Source organism: Stenella coeruleoalba (assembly GCF_951394435.1).
Source record: "Stenella coeruleoalba genome assembly, chromosome: 12".
NCBI classification, from domain to species: domain Eukaryota; kingdom Metazoa; phylum Chordata; class Mammalia; order Artiodactyla; family Delphinidae; genus Stenella; species Stenella coeruleoalba.
In genome coordinates, this window is record NC_137158.1 from 78,319,037 (window position 1) to 78,343,694 (window position 24,658).

Below are 24,658 nucleotides of genomic sequence, written 5' to 3' on the forward strand. Positions count from 1 at the left end.
TAGTGCTAAGCCTCAGAATCCTTAACACAGTTCTCCAGCTAACTGTAACCATCTCATTAGTGTTCATGTAGAAGGTGAAACCTAGTTACCATTCCTTCCTTCTTTCTGCTAAATATTGCTTTCATTAACTTGTATATTCATCAGAATGAATATTTTTGCAAGTGAGTTAAAGTTAATAAATGCAAAATTATAGAAACATAATATCAGGGCTGGAAAGTATCATAGCAGTATTTTAATCCATCCTTCCTATCTATTGTCCAAGTAGCCTCTAAGATATGACTGTGCTAAGGTTTTGAAAGCAAAAAAACCAAAATATCATTTTTCTTTTTTCCTGTAGAGTAAAATAGTGAGAGTATTAAACTTATGGCAGAAGAATAATGTATTTAAAAGTGAGATTATTCAACCTCTTTTGGATATGGCAGCAGGGATTCCTCCTCCAGTTGTCACACCTGTTTTGGCCAGTACTACTGCTGCTATGAGCAATACCCCAGGTATGTTGCTTTGATAGATTTTCTGAGTATTCTATTCATGCTTTTCAGGTGATTATTCATAGATGAAATAATAATTTGACAGTGCAGGAGAATTTGTCTAGCATTAGGTAAATGAAAGGAAATGCAGTTTAAGTGAAAAATAAAATCAGAAGTTATATTTGTGTGTAATTCTTTTCTAAAAATTAAAAAGCTTAGTTTTTAAAATCCCTAGAAACATAATGAGCTTTGGAAATTGGTGTGTCAGTTAAGTTTTTCCTGATTTAGACTGTAATCTTTTAAACTTGCATATATATCATCTTGATATTCACAGTGAACTAAGACTACTAATATAAAGAGAACCCTGAAAAATTTATTTAATGGAGAGGAGAATGTTTAGTAATAATCTCAAAATCATGTTTTGTTTTTTTTTAAGGTATTTAAATGACATTTGAAATTTTTTATCATAGTCCAAGAATTACATTTGTTAGCATTTTGGTATATATTTCGTTTTTGATGTGTGTGTGTATACATACACAGAGACACATATTTTGGAACAAAAATAGTTTTATGTTATGCACACTATTTTATAATAATTTTTTTCATGAAAGATTGCATTTTGAATATTTCCTTATGTCATTGAATTTTCTTCTTTAATAAGATTTTTAATGACTTGCAAGTATTAAAGCCTCCTTTATTTTGTTTATTTTTTTAAGTTATTTTTTATTTTTGGCCATGCCATGGGGCATGTGGGATCTTAGTTCCCTGACCAGGGGTTGAACCTGTGCCCCCTGCATTAGGAGCGTGGAGTCTTAGCCACTGCACCACCAGGGAAATCCCTGTAGGTTCCTTTAAAGTAGTAACTTAGTTAATTGAGAACAAGTATGGATAGCTCTTTTAGGTCGTTTTTTTTTTTAATTGTTGTTGTTTTAACATACCTGATTCTGTAATGGTTTTTCAAAATGGAGACAGTAAAATTACATTTATATAAATCTGTACATATTTTATAAAAGTGACAGAACAAATCTCTCTACTTTTCCAAGTCTTATTTATGTACCTACATATTTATTGGGGTTGGGTTTGATGTCTTTTCTAAAAGGAACTCCTGTGACACCTGTTACTCCAGCCAATGTGGTCCAAGGTTTACCTGATCCGTGGGTGTCTCAGATAACAAATACAGATACACTTGCAGCTGTAGCTCAGATCTTACAAAGTCCTCAAGGCCAACAGGTGAGCAGCTTTTTTATTATGTCAATGATTTAGGACTTATTATTTTCCTAACACATTGTTTCATTATGTACCACCTAAGGAGTATGTGTTTTATTTTTTAAAAATGACTACACTACATATAGTACTTTGTAACTTGGTTTTCTTTTCATTTAGTAATGCATCATGAACACTTTTATGCCATTAAAGATTATTTTACAAATAATTCGTTCCACACCAAAATAATTAAGTGCACAGTTTGTGCCAGACGTTATTAGGTGCTATTGTTATTCCAGTAACAAGGCAAGGAAGTCTTCTACCTTGAAGAAGATACCTATCTATCTTAGGGGAGACAAACAGTAAAGAAGTATAAAACATTATTTAGATAGTGATATATGACTTAAAACAGGGTAAGTCTTTACAGTGACTAAGTTTGGGGGAAGGGGTCAGAATTAGGGTAGCCAGGAGAAGGCATCTTTGACAAAGTGACATTTGAATTGAGACTTTAAATGGAACTAGTCATGGAAAGATATGAGGTTAGTCTAGCATCTGTTTGGTTTTTTTTTTTTTAACTTATCCTCTAAAAAGCAGGTTAATTGTGATATGAATAAGTAAAAAACGGTGCAGTTGTGGACTCTTTAAAAGACAATCTCAAAAAAAATATGGAACCATTTTAGTGATTTACAAATGTAAAAAAACAGTTCAATTATCGTCTTAGATTGGATCCAGTTTCTACATTTTTGGGACAGTTGGGAAACTGAATTGGATATTAGATTAAATTATAGAATTAATAACCTTTTGTGATAATGATATTTTGAAAGTAATTCGTAAAGCAAATGTCATTTTAAAAGACATCTATTAAAAAAATACTGTTGGCCAGAGTGTGGATTTTCTGGAAGAATAGAACAAGGAGTCAGGAAGACACAGTGATCTATAAGATATGAAGTCAGAGCAGAGGAAAGAAAGTAGGGTGCTGCAGTGTTTGAGCCTGGGTACCTGAAAGAATAACAGTGCTGTGGGGGGAAATGGAGATGTCAAAAGGAACATTTAAAATGTGTAAAGGAGAAATGTGATAATTGCCTTACTTTCTTCTTTCCTCCCTCTCTCCCTCCCTCTTATTCATCCATCCTGTTTTGGAGCTTCCTCAGTGCAGTAGCTCAGCTATCATATGTTTTTGTAGTTTCTTTCCTGTCACATTAGTAGTTTGTAGTAAATGTTGGTATGATGGGTAAAGACACTAGTTTGTTTCTTAATGTTGCTATTTCAGATGAAATTATTTTACTTTCATCGTGCATGTTTTTACCTTCTCCCACTGTAAACTGAACTTGAAGAGTGCAAATGTCTTATTTAGCAATAGCTTTTCTATTTTTCTTTTTCTATTCTAAACTGATGATTTTCAGATTTAACTTGGGTTTACATCTTGAGTAGGAAAGTATTAATTACTACTAGGTTATATATAGGGTTTACTGAACTGAACTATCTTCAGCATCTTACTACTGTTTCTATTTTTTAAGAGGGAGGGTGAATGGGGGGACAGGGATTGCTTTCAACTCTTGTTGACACTATTCACCTTTAATTTCCTTAGTTTCAGACTGCTCCAAGGGACAGATTTCTTATTTTCTTAGCTGCTTTCAGGAATGTGTTATCAGATGGTAAATCTGAATGATAGTAAAAGCAGTTGTAAGTGCTCGTCCTTTTACAGAGATTGAGTTAATTGAAGAAGGGATGAAAAAGCTTAGTGGAAAAAAGTCTGCTTGTGATGAGTTTTTTTATCCGTTGGTCATGGTGTGATCATTTTATTTTGTTTAAACTTCCCTGACTTTCCAGAAGCAAGACAAACTTATTAAGGACTGTGTTATATATGGCACACACAAAAAGTCTTTTTTTAAAAAAAAAAAAACTGTTTTAAATTAGTATATATTTTTTCTTGGTCTCTAGACTGTAGAATGGTAAATTTTATTGACCAAAAGTTTTAGATGAGTATTCTTATTACAAACCCAACACCTGTTTGTAGTAATTTTCTTTTTTTTTTTTTCCCCCACCCTTTAGCTTCAGCAGTTAATACAGACTTTACAGATACAGCAGCAGAAGCCTCAGCCTTCCATCTTGCAAGCCCTGGATGCCGGCCTTGTGGTCCAGCTGCAGGCTCTTACAGCACAGCTCACAGCAGCGGCTGCAGCAGCCAGCACCCTTAATCCCCTAGAACAGGGAGTGTCTTTTAACAAGGTAAAAACTAAGATAAGAGATCTGTTCTGTATGAAGAACTGAATTTTCTGTACTATCATGTATATTCCAATTCTGTAAATTACATTTTACCGTAGCACTATTTTATATTTTAACATCCATCATACTCTATAAGATACAAATTTTAGAAAAAGTTCAAATTTCTGAAAGAAATTAAGTAATTTTATAATTCCACTGGCAACATTTAGAATATTTTCTTTTGACTAATAATAACTGGTCAGTAAAATTGTGTATTCACTTTTTTTTAAAATAAATTTATTTTATTTTTGGGTGCGTTGGGTCTTCGTTGCTGCGTGTGGGCTTTCTCTAGTTGCGGTGCACAGGCTTCTCACTGCGGTGGCTTCTCTTGTTGTGGAGCACAGGCTCTAGGCCCACGGGCTTCAGTAGTTGTGGCTCGCGGGCTCTAGAGTGGCAGGCTCAGTAGTTGTGGCGCACAGGCTTAGTTGCTCCGTGGCATGTGGGAACTTCCTGGACCAGGGCTCGAACCCGTGTCCCCTGCATTGGCAGGTGGATTCTCAACCACTGCGTCACCAGGGAAGCCCCCTGTATTCACTGTTGAGGCAGATAATTATTTTTTATACTTCGTAATTTATTTTATGGATGTTACAAATATATTAATTATGGTGTCCGTCCTATAATTTTAATCTGCTAGAATTAAAATTGTAAAATATGTGAAAGTTCAAAGGAAAGCTTCTTTACAAGTTGTTACTATGCTGTGATAAATCGAGGTCTAACTAAAGAATAGTGGGTTTTTTTGTTTTTTTTTTTTTTGCTGTACGCGGGCCTCTCGCTGTTGTGGCCTCTCCCGTTGTGGAGCACAGGCTCCGGGCATGCAGGCTCAGCGGCCATGGCTCACAGGCCCAGCCGCTCCGCGGCATGTGGGATCTTCCCAGACGGGGGCACGAACCTGTGTCCCCTGCATTGGCAGGCGGACTCTCAACCACTGTGCTACCAGGGAAGCCCCAAGAATAGTGTTTTTAAAGTTGAAAATCTTTTATGTTTAACTTGTGTGATATGCTTAATATTCTTGCTATTTATGGGAATATTATAATACTTTGGAAGTGTTATCTGTATTATTTTTATTTCTGCTACTGTAATTTTCATAGAAGTATAAATATTGATTTATGAGATTATTACTTAGACTTTTTTAGCCTGCAGCTTCCAAAAAGTCTTTAAATTGACCATTTAGAAGACAATGGAGCATTCTGAGAGAACTGCGCTAGTAACAGATCTGTTGATTATAGTTCTAGATTTTTTTTTTAATCAAGCTCTGTTACTATTGACAAGCCACTTAATTATTTTAATCCTAATCCTCTCTTTTATAAAGTTAAGAGTATTGGTATTTATCCTGCGTGTCATGATTGTTTTGCTTCATAAGGCAATGTCTGTCAAAATGCCCTGAAGAAAAGTAAAGATCCGCTCAAATAAAATGTTTTATTGGAGTATAACAATAAAATGATATGAAACATTTACATTTTAAATGATAGAGATAAATTAATGGGATGTCAGTGACCTTCAAAATAGCATTTGCAACTTTTATTTGTGCAAAGCACTTTTAAATTTGTCTCTTTCTCTTTTTTTTTTCCCCCACTTAGAAGTTGATGGATAGGTTTGATTTTGGGGAAGATTCTGAGCATAGTGAAGAGCCCAAAAAGGAAATTCCAGCTTCTCAACTGTAAGAGTCATTATGTTTTTCTTTATAAACCATGAATTTTTTCTGTTATCTTTATACATTGTATGGGACGTTGCCATTGAGCTACTGAGTGTACTTTGAGTGAGTTGAGTTATTATTTCAGGCTCTTGAGCTCTGACATTACAGAAAGATGGTAGAATTGCTGCTTGTTGCTTCCCTGTGTTATTTTGACTCTTCCTAAGAACTTTGTAAATAATTGGGATATGTCAATATTCTTTACTGGAAAATTGATGTGTTGATAAATCTAGTTGTGTTATTTTCTGTTGTCTATATTAGGCTTTAAGTTATTTAACTCTGTTGTAAGAATATTTATAGGAAAGACGTTTGCTTCTAGTGCCAGTGGGCACTACTAGGAAGTATACTAAATTCTGGGAGTAGATCAGACTAATCAGAAGTAAGGAATAGGGTTGTAGGGATTTTGTTTGTTAAAGAAATGGATTGTATGTTTTTCTTTAAATCAGTGATACAGTTCTGCAGAGCCTTAGGTTCGGTGAGGGTTCATGAGAGGACCAGAGGGAAGGAGGATGTTGGAGAGCAGGTGTGGAAGGTGGGACGATTAGAAAGGGATGATGAGTGGGGAAAGCCTCTAGAAATCTTATTTCAATAGTTATTTAGTTTTCTATATTGTGATAATATATTAAAAATATACTTATATGTAAAATTGCAATTATATGCTTATGATAGAGATTCTACTTGAAAAAATTAAAAACTAATGTTTTAGATTATGAATTCTAAAGTTGTAAGAAGCATTTGAGATCATGTAGCTTAGTGTCCTGAGCAATGTAGTAATCTCCTTTAACCATCTGTATAGGTTATTTATCCATTGTTTTAATGCCTTCTATGACAGGAAGGTAATTTTTAATACTGTATGATCTTTTGTTACTGAATCTTATTTGATTTGCTTTCTATACACTGATCCATTTTGCTTTCTGAAGCAAGGAAACAAATTTGCTCCATTTTCTTTTGAGAAAGAAATAGCCATTCCAGTATTTGAAGATAGGTATCATTCTTCCCCTTAGGTTTATTTGCTCCAGATGAAGTACACTTTTTTCCAACTGTTTCAAGACTTCTCACCATCCTGATTGCCCCTTTTGGGATGCCCTCTTTTTTGTTCATGTCTTGCCTTGTGGCACCCAGAATTCCAGGTGTATTCCAGGTGTGAATTTCCCAGAGTATAGTTAAATTATTAATTCCTCTTATCTAAACACTGTTTCCGTTAACATACCTAATAATGTGAATGCTTTTCTAAAGAAAGCAGATTAGTTTTATGAAGTGTATAATCAATTATGATGGTAGATTTCACATATAGTGATTGATGGAACATTTTTCCCACTGTCTCATAGTTTAAAGAAGGAGTTAGAGTGACAATGCTTAAGTACTTTTAACTCTTTTTATAAGTGTTTTATTGAGATTTTCTTAAAATGCTGTAATGTAAAAAGTACTAATTTATATGTATTTTAATATTGTGAGGCAGTAATATCAGATCTTCATCAGAGTATCTCTAACATGTGATCCATCTATTGAAACACTATTGAAGAGTATATTTCTATTTTAACGTATTAATGTTCTGAGGTATTCTATTTTCTGTGTGAATATTTCAAAAGTAAACATAGAGTATAATAGTAGAGTATGTTCCATTTAATTGCATTTTGGGGTGTTCTTTTCGAATATTCAGTTATTATCATATTATCTTTATTGGATTTTAATATACATTTCCACTTGTTTTTCCTTTTAGTTCTCATGTTTCAGAATCTGTGAACAATTCCATCTTTCATCAGATAGCAGAACAGCTACAGCAGCAAAATCTTGAACATCTCAGACAGCAACTCCTGGAACAGCAACAGCCTCAAAAGGTTTATATCCCCATCTTGTGGTCTTTAGAGTTACTGCTTTGTACAGTCTGTCATTTGGTGATTTTTTTTCTTCAGCTGTTTATTACTAGGGAGATCAGTCTTTTCACGACCTTTACAGTTTTTGTTTGTTTTTTGTTTCATTTTGTTTTTTGGTAATCAAAATGTTTACTGGCAACTTATGTATCCATTGAGAACATTAATTTCAGTATACTGGAATTAGAGAACAGAAGACAGAGATGGTGTTTCAGTATTACAGCTGAAAACTTTCCTTTCCTCTCAATTCCCTGTCAAGCCAAGATAGTGATGATTTTACTGTTGTTGGTGGTGATGATGACAAAATAGATTGCTGTCTTTAATTAGACTGTTATTAGTATGTGGCAGGAGCTTTATTAGGCATGATTACAGTTAATGCTTATGCGATAGGTATTTTGAATCTCATTTACATTGTAGGAAATTGAAGCTTAGTGAAATCGAAACATCTACTGTTAAAGTACACAGTATCATATATCATCAGTCTTAAGACCCACCATTATTTTACGTATAGCTAAGAATTTTTAGATACTTGTATATATAACATCCCCTGGAGTTTTAAGAATCTTCTAAATTTCAGGGTGATAAAATGTAAAGAAAAATCATACCTTAGAATTGATAAAATATGTCAAATTGTTGTGAAGCTAGGGTTAAATCCATTACAGAGCCTCTTTTTGCTCTATAGGAGAAATACTTAACGGATGTTAAACTGTTTGGATATGAGTTTCTGGGAATTCCCCCCACTCACACTCCTTCCTAATCAAACCTTTTTGACTCTAATGAATTTAATACAATACCACAAATATTTTTAAAGTATGAGCATTGTTAGGTAATACATACAGAGATGAACAGAGAAGTGTCTGGCCTCAAGTAAGCTCTTCTCTAATGGAGTGCATATATCTATATGAACACAAGGCAGAATCCTGGTTTCTGAAATAGAGGTATATATGAAGGACTATGGAAATATGGAAGAGGGAGGATTACTTAAGAAGAGATAGTCCCCGAACTTGCCCTTTTAATGCAAAGAGTAAATGTAAAATGGATTTTTTTAAAAAATATAATTTATTTATTTATTTTTGGCGGTGTTGGGTCTTCGCTGCTGCACGTGGGCTCCCTCTAGCTGCAGTGAGCAGGGGCCACGCTTGTTGCGGGGCCTGGGCTCCAGGGGTGTGGGCCTCAACAGTTGTGACACGCAGGCCCAGCTGCTCCGCAGCATGTGGGATCCTCCGGGACCGGGGATCGAAACCGTGTTCGATCTCTGCAGTGGCAGGCGGACTCTCAGCCACTGCGCCACCAGGGAAGTCCTTGTAAAATGGATTTTGATATTTGTATGTTGGAACTTGTACCTGGAATTATGAGAATGGAATTCCATACCTTGTTTTGTAGAAATAATTCTGATAGAAGTAGTTGGGTAGGTGCATTATTTTATGTCAAGAAAATAAAATATATCTGCCTAAGAATTCAGAAACTTGAAGACAAAGCACAATAAAGAACATTTGGGGACTCCCCTGGCAGTCCAGTGGTTAAGACGCCACACTCCCAATGCAGGGGACCGGGTTCGATCCCTGGTCAGGGAACTAAGATCCCCCATGCCACACAGTGTGGCCAAAAAAAAAAATAACCTGGATGTTATTTAAAGAAAAACATAAGTTGTGACTCAAGGAAGAGAAACAGGTTGTCAGAGCTGTTACAGAGGCAAGAGGTAGTAGTAATGGAACAGTTTATCTAAACAGATTTGTTCAGCTATAGATGTGACACTTTTGAATTGCCTTAGTTCCAATTTCATTTCAGAAGTTTTAGCAGAAGCAGTAGGATGAAGGTTTAGCAGAGACAGTAAAGGTGTAGCACTCTTGACCTGGATCTTGAGCTTGAGCTTGTAATTAACACCAGGTTACTGAAGTGAAAGTTACTAAAAACTTGAGAGTGATTTTGTTTTAAGAATCTTACCAACCAAAAACAGAAAAAAGAACTCTGGTCTTAGTTGATTACTCTATACCATCTCCAAAATTTTAGAAGATATAGTAATAAGATCTCTTTGAAAGGAGTAGATGTTCTTAAAAGCTTCCGTATTCAAAAATAAGCAGTGAAGAAAAGGGAGTAGTGAAGAAAAAAAAGCAACTTTTCTAATGCATAAGGTGAATAGTGTTTAAAGCCTATCACAAATTTAAAATTGAAAAGTAAATATCAACAGAGTAACAAATTTAATAAGTTGTGTAATTGGCTCTATCAAACCAGTTGCCTTTAGTGTATTTAAGATGGGGTGAAACATGCAGAAAAATTAAGCATTTTTGTTTACCAGTAAGCTCCGTATTGCTGCCTAAAATTTATTAGAGCGCCTCAGAGAAAAGAATAGGTTTGCTAGTGCCACTCTGTTCCTTGCAGCTTTGACCACACTTGGGTGTGGGTTGAGGTCTTTTATCTAATGATGGAAAACCAGTGGAAAATGGGAGCACTTTCTGAGAATGGTTGAATTGTGAAGGGACTAACAATCATATCATAAGAGGAATGATTTCTATTGTCTTGAGTAAGTTGGAGTTGTGATTTTGATAATTGTTTTATCAGGATATCCAAAAGGTGTCAGAGTCATAGAATGAAATGCTGATGATGAAAATGATAAGACTAATAAAAGGGCTTTAAAAAGAATGTTAGGAATAAAAAGATTATAGAAGATTCAGCTACTTAATAAAGAGCTGTCAGTGGGATATCAGAAATATGTAACTTACTTTGCTTCAGTAGTTTTTTATAGAGGAGAATATAATGGAAAGAGGAGAATTGAACATGATAACTAAGATGGGTGATAATTAAGAGACTTGAGTTGCATTTCAGGATACTGAGGTTGATGTTGTAAGGTTATTAGACTCATAAATTAGGAAAATGCTGTAGGTGTAGCATAGCATGTGTGGATTTCAGTAAGGTTTTTTGACAGGCTTTCCTGCCACTTATACAGAAAAAAATAGAGGAAAGTAGATTTATAAGGGATCAAAATGTGATACTGAGTGAATGTTAATCCAATTTTGAAAAAAGTCTCTGCTAACTGTTGTTATCCTTGTCTTCTATTTTTTTCGATATTATCTTTATTTATTTATTTGGCTGCGTCGGGTCTCAGTTGTGGCACGTGAGATCTTCGTTGCGACATGCAGGATCTTTCGTTGTGGCCCATGGGCTCAGTAGTTGCGGTGTGGGCTTAGTTGCCCCGCAGCATGTGGGATCTTAGTTCCCTGACCAGGGATTGAACCCGGGCCCCCTGCATTGGAAGACGGATTCTTAACCACTGGACCACCAGGGAAGTCCCTCAGTATTATCACTGATGCTTTGCCTGAAGACATTGCTGAAGAAACTAAAGATGAATATACCAGGATGTATTCTAAGGACGTATATCAGTATATCAGGGTAAAAAGTCATTTGCCACCTGGGTTCTATGGAGTCTTTTTGGTTTTTTAAAAATATTTTTTAGTCATCTTACAAATAATTTAAAAGCGAAGCTAAAGGGATAGGGGAAAATAAACATAATTAGGAATTTTAATATAGTTGAAATATAGCAAACCTTTTTATGTCAACTAAGTTCAAATGTCACATGTTCTTTTAACAAAACAGACAGTCCAGCTTCTTGTTCCAAAATACTATAAGATGAAGTCCTTCCTGTTGAATGACTAATTGAATGAAAATACCCTTAGAGATTTTTGTCCTTAGAGATACATTTTTCGCTCATCAGTTCTTGAGTTTGAGAAATACGTTTGGGATGCAGTCATTTGAAAACTCACCGTCTGATATTTCACTTAAACATTAAATTTCACCGTTACCATTAGAGTCTAGAATGCTGCGGTCTTTTTTTTGCATTCATCATCTGCTTTGTCTAAGTGTTGTGAAATATTGGGAATTCCTGGTGGTCCAGTGGTTTGGACTCTGCGCTTACACTGGCAAGGGCGCGGGTTCAATCCCTGGTCGGGGAGCTAAGATCCCGCAGGCTTTGTGCCCAAAAAAAAAAAAAAAAAAAAATTTTGTGAAATACGTTTCTTTGTCAGTTTTCTTCTCTTTGCCATTATGGACAGAAAATGAAACATCTAAATATCCATTGTCCAAGGAAAGCTAAAAGCAGACTACAGATATGTCTCCAGTCTTATTTATACCTTCTTGAAATATAATGCAGTGGTTTTGGTGATGCAGTAAAACTGAATGATGATGGTTTCACTGTTGAATCACGCTTCTCAACAATTCCATTTTTTTTTGTTATTATTTTAGTCTTTTTGGCTACAGTTGGGAGTAATTGATGAGTAATAATGGAATAATTCTTAGGATGATGAAATGGCAAAATGTTTCAGTATATAGGAAAATAAAACCTCTAAGATCCCGTACCATATCTTAGATATAGCTAAGGGTCCAGTGGACCTAATTAATGCTAACTGCAAGATCATAAGATAAAATTTGGTAGAATATTAAAAGTAGATTTTCTCTTTGTTCTTCATAAGATTGTTAAGAAAGAATAAAAGTCATGAATCACAACCTTTTCAAATAGGTAAAACTGCTCAAAAAAGAAGCTCAAGAACTAGCATTGGTTGCAGTGGATTCTGCTGGTTATACCAAGGGTTGACCATTAATAGAAAATCAAAGATGAAAAACAAGTGGGTGGATGGTAGGTAGGATGCTCAAGGTGAATGGTGAGGTAAGAAGTAAATAATGTGAAGGATGTATGAGTACTGAATTAGGAGCAAACAATACAGCTCAGGATAAAGTTGAAAATTATCTTGCTGTGTTGTTAAGAATTTTAGTTTTATTGTACCATTTTAAAGGCATAAGCCAGGACTGTGCTTTAAAAACATTTTGATTTGTTCTCAAACATATACTTATTTACCAACTCTTTGGTCAATTTTGTGGAATAAAGACTAATAGAACTTTAATTCTGATTTTAGTTTTAATTTATTTCTAAACTTGAAAATGTTACTTGTCTTTGGGGAGCCTGTTCCTTCATAAATTAAGACACTTGGAACAGTTCCTTTTTTTTTTTTTTTTTTTTTTTTGGAACAGTTCTTTAATGCTCTTTTTGGCTCTTAATTTTTATTCTGCTTTCTTTTCTTTCAGTTTAAATGTCATTAGAGTAAGTTTTAAAAAATAATTTTATTGAGATATAATTGACATATAGCATTGTTTAAGGTGTACAACATATTGATTTGATATGATTATATATTGGGATATGATTACCTCTGTAGTGTTAGCTAACACCTCTATCATGTCAAATAATTATCATTTCTTTTTTGTGGTGGGAACAATTAAGATTTAGTTTCTTAGCAACTTTGAAATTTATAATACAATATTGTTTTTTATAATCACTGTGGTTGTATTCCTTTTACATGTAGGGAGACAAATTCAGAGTTGGAGTAACTTGGTTCACAATCACAGAGTTTGTAGCAAGGGAACAGTAGTTTTGAGTTGCTCTTTTCTGTTAATTATTATAATAGTCCCCAACTTGTGTACCAACTCTTCTTACTAATCCTCAACACCTGTGGGATCATGTTTTAGGAATGTTTAACTAGGGAGTCATTTCTTCATAATAATCAGTTTCTCAATTTTAGTTAACACCATAGTGTATGTAATTGCTAGTCAAGTTCATACTGATTAGTACCATGTAAGCAGTATCCCTATAGCAAGTTGCTGTAATTCTAGTCCTAGGGGGGCAAAACGGTTTAAATTTTAGTTTTTCCTATAATTAGGCTGCATTGCCTAACTTCTATTAGTCTTTCTGAAATATTTTACATATTTGAGTACTTCCTTATACTCTTTTGTCAATTCCTAGAGGTGGAGGTTGAAAAAGACCCAAGTTGAGAACTGATTTTGCAAGATCAGTGATTTTGATATTGGGGTTTGAGCTTCGTTTTGCTTCTACACGTGCAGTTGGGTGACTTAGTTCTTTATATATCATTCATGATACAGTCCCTTTATTCTTGGTAGTTTATATTTTCCACAATATAAAATTTGTTTGGAGACCTACTTTATCTTACCATTCTTTCTAGTGTTATAATATCTCCCTTTTATGGAGGTATTCTGTGCTTTTAAGTAAACTTGGATTTATACAAAAGTGCCATTTTAGATTGATCATAAAAGATGTAGTGGGATTTCTTTAGGTATTGGGCTCCTTTTTAAAATTGTAATTGTGATGTTTCATTTGTAACAATATTCATAATATTCATTATTTCCCAATGTTTGTGTGTTTGTGTACATTCTCAATAGGCAACTCCTCAGGATAGTCAAGAAGGAACATTTGGGTCAGAGCATTCTGTGTCACCATCACAAGGGAGCAGTCAACAGCATTTCCTTGAACCTGAAGCAAATTTGGATGATTCCATAGATATTCAGCAACAGGTAAAAAGTAAATGTTTTTCTGGGGCATAAATTTATAAAATTAATTACAGAAAAAAAATCTTAAAATATAGTAATAATTTTTATTGTATGTAAATAATGTAAACCTGAATGGTTTTTTCCTACTCATTAAGCTCCACATTCTTACCATTTTACTATTAGTCATTAATGCTACTATGGTGAATATTTTGTAAGGCAGAATTACCAATACACGCTGAATCTCAACTAGGCATTTTGTCTGCTGTTCTTTTGACTTTCAAGGATATGGATATAGATGAAGGGCAAGATGGAGTAGAAGAGGAGATCTTTGAACAGGAAGCAAAGAAAGTGGCTGTTCGCTCCAGATCAAGAACGCATTCACGATCTCGTTCAAGGTTCTACAATACTATTTAAGAATAGCTGTGTGCGAACATTTAAATTGTTGGCTTTACTTTTTTGCATCCTTTATTTCTTTGCATCAAGATTAAAGAAAATGTTTTCTGAGAGTGACATTCTCTCAGGAAGAAGTAATTCAGAACTTCAAAAAACAGAAAACATGTGTTCTGTTTTTAATTGGGTGTGGCTGTGGCCATTTATTTGAATAATTTGCATGAGTCACGGCAGTATCACGAGACTTGGATTTGGGGTTATATCTGGTTTTAGTTAATAACATCATGATAGTCAGCTTAGGGTATTATTGCCCCTGAACAACACTTAAATCAAGCTGTAGAGGACCAGTATTAGAAACTCCATTGTATTTCTCACATTCCATTTCATCTCATAATACCAAAAATGATTATAAAAATAAAACTACAAAAATTATTTTTATAAACATTAAGCATATCAGACTGTTACAAAACATACCCTAGAAATGGTTTCTTTGTGGGCTGTTCAGCACGGCTGAGGCTCACTAATGTGCATGCTCATTCAGATTGAGTTGGAGGCGCCTTATTCTTAACCTGGTAAATTTTCTCGTAGCATGTGTATATTGTTTTTGCTATAAACTGTCTTAAAACTTAAAGTCATTAATCTTTAACATTTTAATGCCCTATTTTCTACACACAAATACCCAGAAAATCTGAACAGCGAATGCTGGAAGAGAGGCAGTATCCGTGATGACTTTTTCAGTCATTTCTTACGTGTTTCAAGAACTTACTTGTATTTGCCTCTTGCAAATGAGAGCCTGTCAGTTCATCTTTCTCTAAGCTGACCTCTCTGCAGTGAATTACAGTGTTAGTGCTGAAACTTCTTTGTCTTAGCAACTTCTTTATTTGTCTTAGCAACACCTCCCTACTAAGTATTTTGAAGAGAGTTCAATGGCATATGACTGGCAGGAAAAAAGAAACAGTATTTCAGTATCACATTATATTGTAAAGTCAAGCACAGGAGATTTTAGAAATTGAAAACTTGTAAACAGAATTGTATAGTGGCCTAATGTTCTGTTGAAAACATTCTTTGTTTCTTAATTTTAAGAATGTAACATCTTTGTCACCTAAAGAATCTTTTTGTTTTCTTCCATCTTTCATCCCTGTTCTTGACTCTTGTTTGAAAAAAGAGTTGGAAGACCCTAAGAGAAAGTGAGGCCTTACTAGAATCTCTTACTCTTCCTTGTGGTTGTGGTTCAGTAAGAATCATTGCAAACAAACATCTGTGACTAGTGTGGACCTAAGCAGTATAGAGATTTGAGAAAATACATATTTGATACTTGATTATGCTTGAATGTTTTTTAAAAGGTAGCTAAATACCAGACAGTCTCGCCCCCGCTCCACCTACAAGTGAGAAATTCGATAGAAGAATAACTTTGTCATTAGAAGTAAAATAAGATTTTTTTTGTAGGTCACCAAGAAAACGAAGGTCTAGGTCACGGTCTGGTTCTCGAAAGCGTAAACACAGAAAGCGATCACGCTCTCGCTCTAGAGAAAGAAAAAGGAAATCATCACGTTCATACTCAAGTGAAAGAAGAGCTAGAGAAAGGGAGAAAGAACGACAGAAGAAGGGATTGCCTCCAATTAGATCTAAAACATTAAGTGGTAAGTGACGTACAAGCTTTGGTTTCAATAACATTGAGAAAATAGTATCTGTTACAATGTCTCCCAACCTTATTTTCAGACTAAGAGGTTAAATACCTGTTTTGGTATATGAGTAATTATATTTTGGGGTTTTATAATGTGATAGAGGAGAAAAGGAAAAGGAATAGCAGTTTCTACTCAAGTACTAAAGTCATTGAGAGTTTTTTTTTTTAATGCTAGTTAGAAAATATGACTTGATTAATGATTTATAAAGTGTCCTAGGCCTCGTGTCTGTTTCATGGACACCCGTGACTTCTATGCACAGTGTCCTAACCAATTATGAACACTAGGTCTGTAGGAGTAATTATTATAGGAAGAATGCAAATTTTAAAGCTAATTATAAACTTACTGGATCAGTACTGAAGGAGAGATTTCTCTCGTAAAAACTTTCCCTCCTTTATATGTTAATCTATAATGTATGATTAGAACACATTTGGTAGTAGTGGGAGTTTGTTTTGGGAGAGTGCTGCAGGAGAGTTGACTTGGTAGGCATGTGAGGTCTAGGAAAATAATTTGTAATTAGTGCCAAATTCTGCCTAAACGATTCTTAGCGGGTTATGACTTTTAAGGTGAATCAACAGACTGCAGATGGATAAAGTACATAAAAGGAAGTAAATTGTCATTCTTCGCCAAGAGCGAAACACTGATCAGGTTATCTAATTTCTGAATGTATCCAAATGAACTCCTTCTGCCATGGAGATAGATGAATAACTGGTATAATTTATAATGCTGAAGCATCCTAGAAATCGAGGCTTAGGAGTAAAGGCGACGCCAGCTTACTGAATTCCAGCCATTTGAACAAGCCTTGGCTATCTTTCCAGAATCTTACCTGATTATGAGAGCCATTGTTAATTTAGTAATGTTGACATTCCTAACTCTGAAAGTTTCTATTTATCCCTTAGGGTGAGGGACAAAATTCAAACATTTTCGTGCTGTCTGATAAATAATGTCAGAAGTCTGATCGTAAAATCTCAACTGTGCCTCCTCCCATGATTGCTATTAGGACGTTCAGAATAACGATTTTTATGATGGGCTTTTACGTGGAGTCTCTTATTTAGTTCCTTACCTAACTTGTCATGTGTCGTTGCCACCGTTTACATAGTTATTGACCGTGGAATTTATTTTCTGTTGCTGTTTTATTTTCATGGGTAAAACACACAATTAAAAAGTTTAGAAAGGACATAAGAAAATACAGTGAGAAGTATATCTTGTCTTTTACCTCAAAACTCTACTGAGAAGCAATAACAATTTGATGTGGTCCCAACACATTTTAAACACATGTGGTAGTGTTTCTCTGCCCATTGGTTCTTAGAACATGAGTTTTCATGAATAGTCCAGGGGCTGTGAAACATCAACAAAGAGTAACATTCTAAGAATCAAGTGTCCCCTTCTCATGGGATGGAGGAGACTCATTACTTTCTGGGGGGGGAAATGGAGTTGTCCATGGGAAAAATTTGTAGAGAGACAATATCAAAAGAGTAGGGGAAACATGGAACAGATTTTGGGGAGATTAAGGCAGCTATAATATGTAGAACAGAGTAATGAAGAGGTGGGAACTGTTCAGTGAAAGAGGTCCAGAAATTTGCTAAGGGTTGGTGGTAGGTTGAATAGTGGTCACCCAGAGATGTCCATGTCCAAATCACTGGAGCTTGTAAATATGTTACCTTACATTTGTATATCTGATTAATAAGGATCTTGAGATGGGGAGATTAACTTGGATTGTCCAGAAGGGCCCAGTGTAATCCAAGGGTCCTAATAAGAGGGAAACAAGAGGAGAGGGTCAGAGAGAAAAGGTGATGTGAATGTGGAAAGGAGAAAGAGATTGGTAAGTGCTACACTGTTGGCTTTGAAGATGGAGGGTTGGGACCATGAGCTGAGGAGTGCAGATAGCTTGTAGAAGCTAGCAAAGGCAAAGAAACAAATTCTCTCCTAGGGCCTCCAGAAGGAATGCAGCCTTGTTGACTCATTTTAGACCCCCAGAGCTGTAAGAGAATACCTTTTGTGTTTTAAGGTACTAAGTTTGTGGTGTTTTGTTACAGCAGCAAAAGAAAACTAATATGTTGCCCTTTGAGACTTTGGTTGAATATTAAGTTATTTATGCACAGGGTAAGACTGCATGAAGCAAAGAACAAAGAGCAGGGAAAGAGCAATTTCCAGGCATCTGTTAGCTGAACAGGTTCCTAAAGCTCACACAGGCCTGGAAGACGTTCAAGGTCTGACCAGCCAGAGTAGAGAGATGGAGACCTGATTGAAACCCACATTCAGTAGAATGTAATGTGAAACCCACATTGCAATGGTGACATCTTAGCTCTAGAGTAAAACCTGCTCTAGGCTGTGTTGTAGATGAAAGATAACCCAAAAGCTGGAAACTTCTTTTTTTTTAAATGACATTGACATAAATCCAAATATATTAAAACTCTGCAAATATATCAGCTGTAAATATTTTTAAAGTCAGTGTTTTCAGGAAAAGGAGATGTTCATGGAGACATGAACAGTGCAGCTCAAAGTAGGCAAGATGTCTCACGTGTAGCATTTATTTCTTAAAGGGAAGTGGCTTCCAGCCCTTAAGTATCCCTAAGTCTTTCATGATAATGAGTTCTAAATTAGCCTTTTCCTTTTTGTATATATATTTTTTGTGTATAATTATTCTTTCCTTAAGGATAAGATTTAACTGTTGATTTAGGAGAAACATCCATTTAATCATTCCAGTACAGAAAGATACTTAAAAGGTACACAGATAGGATTGCAATGAGAAGTGGTTTTGAAACTTTGTTGCACACTAGAATCACCTACAGAATTTTAAAACTCCCAGTTCCTGATCTGTCATACCCCATACCTTCCATCATCTTTTAGAGTGGGTTCCACATATCCACAGGTGACTGATGTGTGCTGCCACGCTTGAGGACAGGTGATAATGCAAGAAGTTGACTTGGCATAGATGTGAATGGGTACCTGGTATTTTAGTTGATTTTAAACATAACATAAAAATGTCTGTTAACAAGTATTTAAAATATACTATCTGAAATTTTAATTTATTATTGTTACTAGTGTTTTTTCCTCAGCTACTTGAAAGAAGTAACTGTCTATGTGATTTGGGTTATTTGTCTCTTATATCTTGACAGTATGTAGTACTACTCTGTGGGTTGGCCAGGTAGACAAGAAGGCAACACAGCAAGATTTAACCAACCTGTTTGAAGAGTTTGGACAGATTGAATCCATTAATGTAAGTATCAGTTCTTAAATAATTTAAAGTTAAAAAAAAATAGGGAGTTTTCAGAGTCACTTTGGTTCCTAATTAGCCCAGCAATATCTGCCTTTAATCAAATTTTAAAAGGATTGTTCGACTCTAATCGTTTTTATGTTTACTCTGCTGTTGCTTATCTCTCTGCTTAATTAATTTTCCTTTTTTAAATGGAAGTCTAACAAAATATTCTTAGGAGTTTTATAGCAATGTAATAGCACTTGATTCCTAAAAACATCGAATGTTTGAGTTAGCAGGAACCGTTATGTGTGATATTGTTTAATTTCTTTTTTAACGAAAGTGAAGAAACTGAGTTAGAATTGTAATCACCTGCACATGAGCACATAGGTAATGGTGGAGACACAACTGGACTTGAGGTCCCAGTCTTTTGCCAGGCACTTCCCACCCCTTCCCCTTCTCTTCCTCTCAGAGCAAACCTGAGGCAAGAAAACCTCTGTGGCCACAGCATAGCTCTATCACTCCTCAGCTTGATTCTTTCAGTGTACCCAGTCTCCACCTTTGAGTATTTTCTTCCTCCTGCAGGGCTATTGTTTTTCCTTGAGGCTAAAGATAATGGAATAGTCATTTGAGGAGTCTTGTTCCTTAACTCTCTGATTTTATTCACTGTTATTATACTTTTATGTCTATTGGACCTTTTTATCATTATTTACCAGGAAATTGGCTGGTTTTCCTTTCTAGTCTTAGATTCCTTATATTCTCAACATTCCTTATATGGCCAAACTTGACTTTTTGGTGTTAATAACAGCACTCTTTATTTAAATTGAATTTGACCATTTTGTATTTTACTTTCAACTATGTATGATCTCTTTGGAGCCTCACAAGAAGCTGGTTAAGTAATTCAAATATTGTTATTTTACCAGTGAGGAATCTAAATGATTTGTCTAAGTTACACAGATAATAAATAGCTGATTGATTGGTTAATTAATAGGTAATTGGCTGAGTGTTTCAACTTAGGTATTTCAGATTCCTCTTTTTACACCATGAAAGTGTTGTAGGCTTCTCTTTTCGTCTTTTTAAATTTCACCTGTCAGAACATAAGTAATCTCTGAGTCTGTGATCATATAACCTCTGAAATTTTTTCTGATTTTCCGCTGCCTTTAAACTAGTGGTTCTCAGCTCTAGCTGCATATCAGAAACGGGTTGACATTTGAAAAAATAGGGATGCCCATATAGGGATGCCCATTATCAGTACCTTTAGATTCTTATCAAAGTGCCATAATTACGCAGGTGATTTTGATGCAAAGCCAGGAATCACTGCTCTGAACAGATCCCGAATCCAAGTAGCATTTTGTATTTTCACGTTGCTTATGACGTTTGTAGTCTTTCTTATACCACAGTCATTTGGACATTAGTTTGCCTTGTCTCCCTCTTCTTCTGTATTACCTTTTAAGAGTGTAGTACTTAAAAGTAATAGGCACTAAGTTATTTTGTGAACTGAAGTGTACTGAATGGCTAGTGATAAAATCCAGGATTTGAAAAATTAATGGAAGATTTATAAACCTTTCACTTCGTTTTGGGGGAGTTTGAAGACTGAGAAAAGTCCATTAGATTTAGCATTTTGTAGGTCATTAGCTCGAAGAAAATATTTTCGGTGGGTTGGTAAGGGGTTGGATCTACATTGCAAGAGATGAATTGTATAAGGGGTTGGATAGACTTCTCTTTCAAGAAATTTGGTATTAAAGTGACAGCTGTTAGCAAGGCTGAGGGAAGCGTTACTTTGACAGCGAGAGCTTATTAGGTATTAAGTACTAACAAAGTGATGAATACCTTTTGAGTTCTTCATAAAGAAACTGAAATGCTCTGTGTATTTTTCTGAGTTAATACATTAAAGATAATTTTATGATCTGGTAGTTAATAGAGTAGTTAAATGCTTTGTAAATAAACCTCTTGAGATCCTTACACTGAGGCTATCTTCTTATTCATATTAAAATCTTTGTCCAGAAGTACTTGGACAAAGTTAAGTTTTATAAAATTGAAAAGCTTTAGTTTTATTATTTGTTGTAGATTTTGGACTTTATATTAAGGATAAGATACTTCCCCCAAACAAAATCCTTCTCACATTACTCAACATAACATTTGGCAAAATTTAAATGCTACTGTAAATAAATTGTATGCCTTCAAATATGTTGGCCGTACAGTATTGTTTTCCTTTTATCTGGTGGTATTATATACACGTCTATACATTGCTTTGTTTTAATAGCTCTTCATTGTGTGTTAAAACTTTAGTTGACACGTGATATTCAAGATTTCACATATATAATGGCTTAGAATGAGACCCAACTAGCTTCTGAATTTTTTTTTCAACTGATTGTGCTTGAATTTTACCAATAAACAGATAGCTGGAGGAAGAAAAGGGGAAACAATTCAGTATTAATAATCAATATTCTGTTCCATTAAAACTATAAAATGCCAGAAATGACTTGCCCTCCTCATAACACCCTTTCTAAAGAAAATAATTTTTTTAATAGATGATTCCTCCCAGGGGCTGTGCTTATGTCTGCATGGTTCATCGACAAGATGCATTTCGGGCTCTTCAGAAACTTAGTTCCGGGTCCTATAAAATTGGGTCCAAGGTCATTAAGGTGAGATTGGGGGGCACGTGCTCTTATTTTATTGGATTGTTAGAATGTTTCCTGTATTTAATTCATCTTCTTCTTTAATGTTATAGGCAAACCTTGACAAATTTATTATTTCAGTATTGTTAAATTATAGAATTTGGCTATAGGTAAAACAATAACCAAAATTTTATTCAAGCAGTTCTTCAAAATCACACATGCACGGTATTCTTAGTCAACCCGGGCACCATTTTATGAGCAGAACTTTTTCATTTTTACAAGTTTGTCTTTCATTCACTCCTTCCCAATGCTTCCTAATCCTACCCCTTAATTATATTATTAATGTCTCCTTTTTAACATCTTGTCTTATACAACTCAGGCCCTTGTGAAGGGTTTATTTATGTATATTTGTTTCCTCTTAGTCTTTGAGTATTTATTGTGTATTTTTCCATTTTTACTTCTTATAACTAATTTACATTTTATTTCTGCTATTTGGAGTTAATTTATTCCATAGTTTTAGCAACTGAATTAAAAATTTTTAAATTACTTTCAAGGGAGTTAATATGCCCGTGCTTTCTCATTTTATGGCAGAGAGTTTATGTAAGCTAAAGTGTCACTGGTCTCTTGGAGTACCAAGATTTTGTTTAACTATTCTAATTATCGCTAATGTAGGTTGACATTTTTATGGTGAAAAGTAGATTTGGTTTATTTCTGGAAATGTGTTGTTTTAAGGCCATAGTAAGAAGTGGAAATAAATCCCATATTATAAACACCACCGCTATCTAATGCAGGTTTTATTTTACAAACAAAATCAGAAAATACATGGAAAAAATTTCATTGGCTACTGTTATTCCAGCAGTGATGCTTTGCCTGTCCAGCTGATTTTTAAAACTAATTTTATTCATATTTGCATTGTTAGCATATGATTTTGTATGTTTTACCTTGTTTTTACAGTAAACATGAGCTTTCTTTTTTCCTCTCCTCATTCCTGATAGATTGCTTGGGCTTTAAACAAAGGTGTAAAAACAGAATACAAACAATTCTGGGATGTGGATCTTGGAGTAACATATATACCATGGGAAAAAGTTAAAGTGGATGACTTGGAAGGTTTTGCAGAAGGAGGCATGATTGATCAGGAAACTGTAAATACTGGTAAGAGCCCTGTGGGTAGTTTTATTGTTTAAAAATATGCTTGAGGGGTTGTAATTGATAAGAGTTTTACATGTTGGGGTGAATTGTGTTTATTTCCTGGATCTTCCCCATCCTGCAGAAGAGGGGAAAAAGTGAAACATCACCCTGTTCAATGTGTATACTTAATGGGGTCTATTCCATAAATGTCAGAGTATATAGATAGTGTTCTAAAACTCTAAATGTAGCATTTTTATATATGTCTTTTAAAAAGGTTTCAGTCTTGGAGAGCATTGTATGTATGGAGGCTTGTAAAGACTAAGTTTTTCAGTCACTTGAGTTTCAATGAGAACCGGGGATTTAGGAAATTCCCTTAAAAAGCTTCCTAGACTATTTTGATTAGTATCTATGTTGAGGATGCCAGGAATAGAATCTCAGAGAGCTGTAGTTCAGATTCATGTTGCTTTAGAAAGCTTACAACCAAGTGATAATCTGGCCCGTTCTTTTGAAAAATTTGTCTTTTTGTTTTAAAATTTTTCAGTTATAAATTCACAGAATAATGGATGCTTGGGAAAGAATTGAAATATGTTATACTTATTTCTTGATATCTTAGCTCTTCTACTAAAATTAGCTAATTTTCAGAATAGTATTTTTGTTCTCAGGCCAATGTACATATTTTCAAACACTTTTTCAGTTGTTTTCTTCTTGTCATTCTCTCTCGCTGTCTTTCTCTCTCCTTTTTGGATGGATGTTCCTCCAGAACATTTATTCATTCAAAAAATATTTCAGTTCCTACTGTGTGCCAGGCATAACTTTAGGAGCTGGGATTATAGCAGTGAGACAGACAAAAATCCTTCCTCTCTTGGAGTGCACATTGTAGTACAGGGGTTGACAACAGCCCATGGGCCAGATCTTACTGGCAGCCTGTTCGGTAAATAAAGTTTTATTGAAACACAGCCATGCTCAGTTGTGTTTACCTATTGTATATGACTTTTTAAAATTCAACAACAGTTGAGTCATTGTAACAGAGAACACATGGCCCGCACAATCTAAAATACTTACAAATAGGAAGAGTTTGCCAACCCATGTTCTAGTGGGAAAAAAATGGATAATAAATAAGATAGATAAACTAGGTAGTATTTCAGTGTTGGTTAAGTTCTAAGAAGAAAAAACAGGGAAAGGGGATAGGCAGTATGGGTGTGGAGCTATTGGAGTTTTAAGTGGTTGAAGAGAGTCTAATGGAGAAGGTGGTATTCAGAGGTGTGAGACATGCAGCTATCTGGGTAAGAGTGTTTCATACAGAGAGAACAGCAAGCGCCAAGTCTGTTAGAAAGTCGTGAGACCAGTATGGCTTGAGCATAGTGAGGAGTGAGTAGTAGGAGATGAAGTCAGAGAGGTGCAGAGGGGCGAAGTCATGTGGTCTTACTAGTCATTCTCATGACTTTGAGCTTTAAGGGAGGCGAACCTGTGGAGGAACCTCTTTGTTCTATTTTTGCATTTTTTTGTATTTTCAGAAAGATCTTTCTGTACTGGGTTAGTACTTGTTGTTTCCCCTTATGCCTTATGACTAAATATAGAATAAGGTTGGTTTGTCTTAAATCAGACAGCCTTTGAGATACGTATCTGTTATATCCCTTTTAAGTGTTTTCTCTAGACTGAATATTTTAGTGTCTTTGATTTGTGCCTCATGTCATGCTGCTTTGAACTCCTTAGTACCCTAATCAGATTTATCTCAGCAGAACCAAATAGGTTGGCACCGACAGCTGTGGACACATCTTAAAAGATGTGCCAAGGTAGATGAAGGACTATTCAGATGTGAAA

At 35.0% G+C, this 24,658-nt stretch overlaps 1 protein-coding gene across 1 annotated transcript in view; it reads left to right on the forward strand.

Moving 5' to 3' along the window:
- Nucleotides 1-24,658, forward strand: part of SCAF8 (SR-related CTD associated factor 8) — an 81,848-nt gene that overhangs the window by 44,693 nt on the left and 12,497 nt on the right. Inside the window, 11 exon segments of the mRNA XM_079939043.1 lie at nt 338-491; nt 1,567-1,697; nt 3,723-3,899; nt 5,513-5,592; nt 7,346-7,463; nt 13,716-13,847; nt 14,106-14,218; nt 15,660-15,853; nt 19,015-19,115; nt 21,623-21,736; nt 22,705-22,861. Of these exon segments, the coding sequence (XP_079795169.1) occupies nt 338-491; nt 1,567-1,697; nt 3,723-3,899; nt 5,513-5,592; nt 7,346-7,463; nt 13,716-13,847; nt 14,106-14,218; nt 15,660-15,853; nt 19,015-19,115; nt 21,623-21,736; nt 22,705-22,861 (1,471 nt within the window).